The 8,847-nt window shown below is 51.7% G+C and overlaps 1 protein-coding gene and 1 long non-coding RNA gene across 2 annotated transcripts; one reads left to right on the forward strand and one right to left on the reverse strand.

Moving 5' to 3' along the window:
* Positions 1–18: 18 nt before the first annotated feature.
* CTNS (cystinosin, lysosomal cystine transporter) lies at positions 19–6,994 on the forward strand. The gene is made up of 9 exons (XM_025214820.1): positions 19–500; positions 696–780; positions 865–968; positions 1,982–2,113; positions 3,244–3,343; positions 3,427–3,546; positions 4,896–5,066; positions 5,565–5,682; positions 6,099–6,994. Exons 1-9 carry the CDS (start codon positions 376–378, stop codon positions 6,227–6,229), a joined length of 1,086 nt encoding a protein of 361 aa, XP_025070605.1. The 5' UTR covers positions 19–375; the 3' UTR covers positions 6,230–6,994.
* Positions 2,121–5,706, reverse strand: LOC112551797. Its single transcript, XR_003096106.1, has 3 exons — positions 5,571–5,706; positions 3,946–4,027; positions 2,121–2,220 (listed from the first exon to the last, which is right to left on the reverse strand). It is a non-coding gene; the product is annotated as an uncharacterized LOC112551797 (long non-coding RNA).
* Positions 6,995–8,847: the final 1,853 nt, after the last annotated feature.

Below are 8,847 nucleotides of genomic sequence, written 5' to 3' on the forward strand. Positions count from 1 at the left end.
GGGCGGGCGGGCGCGCTGCCGTTCCCTTTCGCCCGCGCGGGAGGGGGCATGAGGAGCCCGCGGGCGCGGCCCCGGGGGACAGGGTCTTGGTTAGGAGCGGGACCCATCGCTCTGTCTGGCAGCAGACTGAACCCTGCGTTTGCCGGGCGCTGGACTCGTGGATAGATCCGATTTGCCCCCCACAACACCAACAACAGCGCGCTTTGTCTAGAAGGATCCTAAGATGTTCCCCGATTATAAGCGCGCTCCCAGCACAACCACAGCAGAGCCGCCGAAACGCGTGCTTCCGTCTCCACGGAGACTTTTTGCCTCGGTGCAGCCGCGGGCCAGATAGGAGCTTTTCCCTCGGGGAAACAGAAGCACGTGCCTGTATGGATGCGAGGGAGCGGCAAGGAGGGGCGGAGGGCTGCCGTGCGGACGGAGAAACGGGGAGACGAGCAGCGTGCGTCGGTCTTCCGAAACAGCTGCGTCTGCAAGAAGGGAGACGTGCGAGGACCGCGGTCAGTTCAGATTGCTGCATCAGTCGCTTAAGAATAGCCTCCGTTTCTAGAGTCCCATCATGTTGGTACCACGGTGGGCGACCAGGCAGAAGCTCCTACACGTGGGCTGTCCAGGATAAGCTTGCATGGAATATGAAGACTAGACACCTCCTTTAATGCACGCTAAGGCCTAATCTGCCCTCTCCGTCTTCACAGCTCTGCAGCGAATGAAACCTTGGTGATAACTTTTAGCGTTACCTATTCCTCCAAGAATGGAACCATTGTGGAACTACCCAGGCAAGTAAGTAACAGCACCGATTTCCGACGTAGGCTTGCTTTGTATCAGGAGAATACCACTACATCCAGCTTTCATTTCTCTTGACAGGTAGACTTCCCTGCTGGGTTAACTAGTTCAACCTTTCAAGTGAAAGCCAAAGATGTCGGCCAAGTTACAGTTTACCTTCATACCAATAATTCCAACCAAACCGGGTGAGAAACTGCATTTCGTTCTTCATTATCCGCATCTCTTGTCTAAAAGAGTAGGAACATTTTCCCTCCTGCCAGCGAGCCACCTACCACCACCTCGCTTTTCCTTGGGGTATATAAATGGTCTGCGTTCCTCTCTCTCTCACTTCCTGTTTTACTTGGGTAATTAGAGCAGTACCACTTAGCTTCTGTATCTTGCATTTATATTGGAGTAGTGGAGCAGTGAGCACCTACCCTCCCCTAGCAGTTTAGCTTGAGGTTCAACAGCATCTTCTAAAGCACACATGCAGGCTTCAAGCGTGCCCCGAGTAGGGCACCGCTCGACTCAGAGATCTCCTCGGGCTATCGCGCTGTTGCTCTACAGATCCTGCATGTGCAGTCATGGAGTCGTGTTCCAGAGCCATCCCTGACCCTACAGCTTTCACTTAGTTCATAAGGAGCAGCTGGCACTTAGCACTTCCAGAAACCCCTTGTAGCTTAGAGGGTCTGTTAATAAGGGGACCTGTGCTCGCAGGTGGAACTGATACCGGAACAGACTGCTGAGCCGTGTCTGCTGCTTGTCCAGAATGACACAGCTCTGCAGGATGCTGCAGTATGGCTGCTTCCTCATTCTGCTTCTGCTTTTTACAGCTGCTTGATCACAGATCTTATCCCATCTTGTCAGACAGGCAGGAGCACAGGCTGCACCACATTGCTTACAGAGCACAGGGTGATATGCATCAGTTACACAATGGAAACCTTGTGCTAGGAGCCACTGAAGCACGGGGCTAGACAAATTGCTGCTGAAGGATGGGGGGGGGAGGAGGGAGAAAATGAAGGAAGAAAGGGCACAGAGGCTGGGAGCTAGGGGTTCACAGGGTGATATGCATCAGTTACAGGGGAAAGCTCTATTAAACCCACCCTACATTTTGAGTGCTGTGTTGAACTGAGATCCACTCACTCTAGAGCTTGCTTCTGCATGCAGAGATGTGTCACAACAGGTACAAACTGACTGACTGGCACAATTTCTTTTCCAGCCCAAGGATTCGCTTTCAGGTGCTTCATAGCCAGATACTGCGATACATAGACCAGGTGATTGGCTGGATCTACTTCTTAGCCTGGTCCATCTCCTTCTACCCACAGGTTATTGAGAACTGTCGGCGAAAGAGGTAAGGGGATATCTGAGTGCATTTCACAGCTCTCTTTCTACAAGAAACATCACTGTATGGAAACACTGGTGGGTAGGGTGGGACAGTTTTCCTCTCCCATGAACGAGCTGGTCCCCATGAAAGAAAAGCAAGGTATTAGTGTAGGAGCAAATTTGATTTCAGTAACAGCTAAAGCTCCTAGTAATCCAGGCCTTGCTTAGGAGGCCTGTTAGAGCAGCAGCTCAGAAGCCCTTAACTTGTACAAAACATCCCCTGCAAAGTGCCACTGAAATCAAGCGATGGGGCAGAGTTACCCTGGATTGTTCCCCCGTTAAACACCAGAGGGAGCCCGGTCATTAGACTTTCACCAGAGCTAGTAGGGGTGCATTTGGGAAGTTCACCCCCATTCACACTTGCATCTGTTTCAATTCTTGTGAATAAATTCTGAGAAGAGGAAAGGGAGAGCGCAAAGAGATGGGGCTCCACTCTGTCCTAGTGATCAACCTAGATCACCTTCCATGACAAGCTGGAGTGGGTCTGATTTTCTACCAGCCCCTGGGTCTAACGTAGGGTATACTCCTTGCCCTGCACCACATTTCCACTCTCTTGGAAGGCAGGTTGCATTTCAGCTAAGCCCTGCTGTGCAGGCTGCCTGCCTCTGAACACTAGGTTTATCTAGCCAGCCGCCTATTGGGGAAGCTCCTTGAACTCCTTTTCTGAACTGAGCTATTTGAGCAAGCAAACAAGTGATGGCCTTTGACAAGTGGAGAACCTCTGCTGGCACACGAGGGCAGCAGAGTGCCCCATCTCGGCAGGGGCGGAGTTGCTCCAACGCCAGTCCTAACGTCTGACTCACTGGGGCTGGGTGCAGCTAGCATAGGCTCCCTCCTTTGAAAGATCAGCTTTGTAAACATCAGACTGTGCTGGTGCCTTTCACATGAGGGGCAGCCCACCACCGCTTCCCAGCCCACAAAGGCATCTTTTAAAAAGCAATGTGGTTGCACTCTTTGTTCTAGGAAATCCAGAAACCCTTAATTAGCACTTTCTACTACTGAAAACTTGGTTTCTGTTGTCCTGGCCCTGCTGCTCTGTATATTGAGGACTCCTTTCCCTCCTTCTAAGAGCAAGTTCTGATTTATTCTCCCTGTTAGTGTCGTTGGGCTGAGCTTTGACTTCATCGCATTAAACCTCACTGGCTTCATAGCATACAGCGTGTTTAATGTGGGGCTCTTCTGGATCGTTGCCATCAGGGTAAGTGCCCTTTGTGTTGCCACAAACCAGCTTCCCTGTGGAACTGAGCCTGGAAGCTGACCTGCCTGCTTCCCTCTGTTCAGGAGCAATTCCTACATCAGTATCCCAACGGCGTGAACCCTGTGGAAAGCAGCGATGTCTTCTTTAGTCTCCATGCAGTAGCTATCACGCTCTTTATCATCTTTCAGTGCTGCATATATGAGGTGAGTGTTGCCTCTGGCACTTAAATTCCACAAAGGTGACTCAGCCCTGGTAGAGCCTCCAAGCTGGGCCCCACCCCCTGGCCCTTGTTCTTCCTCTGGGCAAAGTAGATCCTGCCCTCTCCTTCACTTTACTGGAAACAGAACCTCACAGCCCAGCTGCCTTGGCTTGCTAGAGCTGGTGCTGACTCCCGAGTGACTGTAGCATGCTCTTTCCCAGAGCCTGCAGGTGCTCTGGGTTTATAAATTCCCTCTTTGGGGCCATGTGATAGCTTGTTTCACATAAATACAGAGTGTGTAAGGGCTCCAAAAACAATCCCCCCCCTGCTTTAGCTACCACCAGAAACTCTGCTCTAAACAGAATGAGATGTTCACATGCATTTCCCATCCCAGCTTGCTCACCACATGGGCCTAGGTTGGAGTCTTGTGTGACAGCCAAGAGCTCACTCCTCAACCAGCTTTCTGCTCCTGGTCTTTCTTGCTACTGTGGAAGAGATCAGTTCTTATAGCCTCTGCCCCCCTTGTCAGGTGACCATTTGCTTCGTTCTCACTGCCTGGGGTTGATTGCTCTGGGTGCTCCCTTTCCCTGTGCAATCAGCAGCTTAATGACCCACACTACCTATTAGCACTGTGCCAGGTGTGAGAACTTCTGAGAGAGACAACCAGGCACCACAGGCAAAATGGTTTTGGAGCCTGACAAGTCACCAGGTTCTGGCTGAACTCCTTAATTATCTTTAGATGCCACAGACCATCAGGCACCCCTCATGGGAGCCATATTCCTATTTCCTGCTGCCTTGTCCCTGAGCTGGTAGTGCTCCTTGTTTCACAGCACCTGTCCTTGTGAGGGAGGAAGGGAATGCCCCTAATTGCAGGAAACAGGCCCAGTTATTACAAAGCCAAATACCACCCCCCCACCCTAGCTGGCTGCTGCCTTCCCCAGTACAGCATGTGGTAAAGGTGACCTGGCAAGCTTTCCAAGCCCCAGAACCTGTCTCAGGAGCATAAAGCCCCACAGGTTCTATTACTGAACCCTAAACTTGATCAAAAGAGCCAGTTGCACATCTCCCACAGCCATGCAGTGCCTGTGCCTGCTTCCACCTGGGTGCCAGGGCTCTCAGTGTTCCTGTGGGAATTGGGGTCTGATGTTACACTGCTTAGCAGGCTCCACAAGCTGCCAGGCAGTTGTTTTGCAAGAAGAGGGGACAATCTGGCTAGTAGCACAGGGGTGCGTGGCTGATGACCTGCACGTTGTGGGGAGCCCAGCGCACGCTAAGGGAAGGGCTGGAGCGGGGAGGAAATCAGGGATCCGGGTGTAACAGACTGCAGACTTATCTTATGTCCGTCTCTTTCAGAGAGCTAGCCAGAAAGTCTCCAAAATAGTGGTTGGGCTGCTGGCGCTTGCATGGATCTTCACCTTCACCATGCTGTCTCTAGCTGTGGCTGACCAGATCACATGGCTACAATTCTTATTCTTCTTCTCATACGTTAAACTGGGAGTCACGCTGATCAAATATTTTCCACAGGTAAAACCAGGATCTTAGGATTCTTTGTACCTTAGTGGCAGCCAGGCGTCACACAGGTGACAACAGAGCAGGAAAAGCCATGCAGGCTACCTTTTAATAGGCACAGGATATAATCCCAGAATGCTAAGACTAGAGCCGTGACTTAAAGGGACCCCTCCTTGATTGATTGCTTCCCTGCTAATGCCACAGATTATGCAGTGCCCTTTTGCAGTATGTAGGAAACTATTTACTGCTGAAGCAGGAAACCTTGCTTCTACAGCAGGCAAATAGACTGAGCAAAGGTCACAACAAGGTGCATGTTCTGTCTCAGTTGAGTGTTTTTAGCTGGAAAATCTGCCTCCTCCCCACAAAAGAATCAAGCAATCCCATCTGACTTTTATGGGTGAGAACAAAAGTGGCCAGTTTCCTGTGCCCAGGAGCCCTAGCAGTGGCCCAGTGGTCTGTTGCCCTGGGCGCTGCGCATGCACTGAATTTAATGACTTGGTTTTCCCCTCTCAGGCATACCTGAATTTTCGTCGCCAGAGCACAGAGGGGTGGAGCATCGGAAACGTCCTGCTAGACTTCATCGGTGGGAGCTTCAGCCTCCTTCAGATGTTTCTGCAGTCGTACAACAACGGTGAGCAGAGCTGAGAGGTCTGTTACTAGCTCCCTCTAAAGAGAAACCTGCTACCAGGTGGGCAGTCGCTCGCACACATCCCGATGCTGTTCCCAGACAGGGAAGCCACGCCTGGCAGCCCACGCGGCCAGCTGTGCTCTGACACAACGCATGAGTTTATGGTTACCTGCTGGCACCTTTTTAAGCTGTCATGCTGGGCAAACTGCAGGGCAGGGCATGGCATGGCAAAGACCAGCTTCAGTGCAGCTGATCAGTCACAGCTGTCACTAACACTTCATCGCTTTCAAATAATAGCGATGATGGCATAGCAGAACTATTACCGCTACTGATAAGGGCCAAGACCGGGTTGTAGGGCTGTAGGATCGGTTAGCGGGCCTGACCACGCAGCTCTCTCACTTGACGTTTCTCTCCTCCAGAGGAATGGAAGCTGATCTTTGGAGATCCCACCAAGTTTGGGCTGGGCCTCTTCTCCATTGTCTTCGATATCCTATTTATGATCCAGCATTACTGCCTCTACAGGACACGAGGATACGAGCCTTGTGACTGAGGCCTTCGCCCCGCGTGGACACCAGGACGGGATGAGTTGGCCTTACCACCATGAGATTGCCCGATTAGTTGCCAGGTTCCTCTTCGGCAGGGACTGTGGTGAACCCCCATCCCACTGAATGCCAAATGCCTTAAAAGGATACCACATTATCCACCCATTGACACAGGGAAGAGATTAGCTCTTCAAGCTAGTTTGGAGCCCGTCCGGCTTGGGCTGTCCTAGCTGTGGCTCTCCTCACTGCTCTAACATGGGTGCGATTATGCAGGGTCTCCTTTGTGCTAGTTTCCAAAGAGCCAGAACCCGGGCCAGCAAAACCCCTCGCTATCAGGGACCTAATACAACCAGTGCTAACAAAGTAACAGGGGAACAGGTAGGTTGGCAGAGAGCAGGATCCAGCCACTTTGCCTCTCCTTTCCAAACCAGGCTGTACAAGTAGGAGAAGCTGCTGACACCTGTTTGGGGTTGTCTCCATCAGGACATGGGTAGCAAGGGACACCCCACTCCTGCAACACATTCCATGACAGTCAGTGGCTGAACTTACTAAGTGCAAGAAACCTAATGCGTTCACTTGAGCAGCTCCTCTGTCACAGCTTTTCCTCCCAAAGGTGCTAAGTACCCCAGATCAAGTGTGAGACTTCGCTGCACTAAATAGCGAGCTAGTGACCCTGGGTCCTGTTTGCCGAGACAAGAACAGCCGGTGTGAGAACTCCACGTGGGCCGGGTTCAACTGCCTAAGAATTAAAAACTTGTACGAAGCATCTTAAAGCCTTTGCCCTTTCCTGAGTGTTCTGGGCCAGAACTAAGCAGCTGTAACTCCTTCCAAGCAGACTCAAAATAGGGACGTCCCCCAAGGAAGGGAGGCAGGAGGGGGTGGGTACTTACGGGAAAGGGCTGAGTAATACCTGCTGGGTCTTGCAGTAGTAAACCATCAGTTCAACTGCAAGATCAGCCAGGGTTGTTCCAACGCTGGATTTCTGCCAAATTCAGATGACAGGCCTCTCTCCTGCGAGACCCCTACCCTGGTCACAGCCTGCTGCAACTCATGCCATCACTGCCCTTTCATCGCTCTACCTGGCGTGGGCAGCCACATGTTTAAAAGGCAACCCTTGCTCTAAGGCAACCGAACGGGAAAGGCAGGAAGACCACGCTGAAACAGGAAGCAACATTAGTTGTTTTAAACGTGAAAAGAAGGCCCTTTAAGAAATCCAGTTTGTTTTATTGTGTGTAAAATCAAGTGAACCAGCAGTACAAACAGCAGTGTGTACACCGCTACAGTAACAAAAATAACAGCTTTACCACAACTTGTCATTGAAGGTACAAAAAGTCAGGAATATTGGAATTATACAGTATAAAGTATTAACAAACAAGGCAGAGACACAGCTGCTGGTGCGTAGAGAGAATATTCTTGGAGATGCGTTAATCAAGATTAAAACCTCATTAGTCAACCCCTACATGGCACTGCAGTCATGTGCTGAAATAAGTTAGTCTAACACCTCCTCAGTGTCTATTTACAATAACCTGACGCCCGCGGAGAAGAGCCTAACCACACAGTATGTGAGTCAGTCGAGAGATCAAATACCAGACGTAGTTTTTGGATAGCTGTAATTAAAGCTAGCTAGTGTTCAATTCAGTGAAGTACTGAAGCAACTTATGCACCAAGAACCTTATGCTTGTAATTCAGCATGGCTGCAGGGGCCAGAATTTTGGCACGTGTTTGTGCCAGTGAGCTCGCACAGCGGGCTCCTTCCAGCCCCCAGGTCAGCCATTCTAGGTAAAGGCTCGCAAGCTTCTCTGCTAGAAGCGAAGCAAGCACGAGTGGTCTTGTTAAGTTCAGGCTGTTTGAGGAATCCCGCCTCTTGGGACGTGAGCCCGCCTGCGCAACAGTTACAGCACTTGAAAAGCTCGTGCTATTTCTCAGTGGCTAAGAGAAATCTCCCCTTCAAGCCTGAGGCACTTGGACAATTCATGTCTGAGACGTTTACTGCACTGCAGATGGTTTCTGCATCGGGACGCGGGGGCTACAGGCAATGCCACGTTCCCGCAGGAGACTATGGTGCTGCACGTCCCGCACTGTGTCCTAGCCGGCGAGCTAGCGCACAACGCAGGAAAAGCAGCAGAGCCGTTCCTTGCCGCGCTATGGACTTCCTACACCCTCCGACTTAGCCGTGGCATCTTCACTGGAGCCCCACCTAGCGGAGGAGGAACTGCCGCTCAGCGCCAGTCTGGAGGAGGGGTCTAAAAAAACCTCATTAGCGAACACGCACTTCCCTCCCCCCCCACGCCCCTGCGGAGTGAACGAGAGCGAGCCTGCGCTGCCGAACCCGTCATCTCCCGCGCAAGAATAGACTCGTCTGTCAGTTCAGGGTAAGCACCAAGAAGCATTTCTCCAGTTCCTTCCCTAAGCAGCTTGTGTCCCCTCCTTGCAGTATGGCTAACTTCCCCCCCCCACGACCCCCCTCCCCGTAGTGTTATGGCTTTCGGCGTGCAGCGGGGTCAGGCTGTCCTACGTGCTGCACCCTCACGGAAGACTTCCCGAAAGAGAAACTGCCCTAGCGGCCAGGAGTTTGTTATCGCTGGTTCTGGGCAGGGGGAAAGCCGTGCTGGGAGAACTCGTCTTT

Source organism: Alligator sinensis, unplaced genomic scaffold, assembly GCF_000455745.1.
Source record: "Alligator sinensis unplaced genomic scaffold, ASM45574v1 scaffold1801_1, whole genome shotgun sequence".
Classification (NCBI taxonomy): domain Eukaryota; kingdom Metazoa; phylum Chordata; order Crocodylia; family Alligatoridae; genus Alligator; species Alligator sinensis.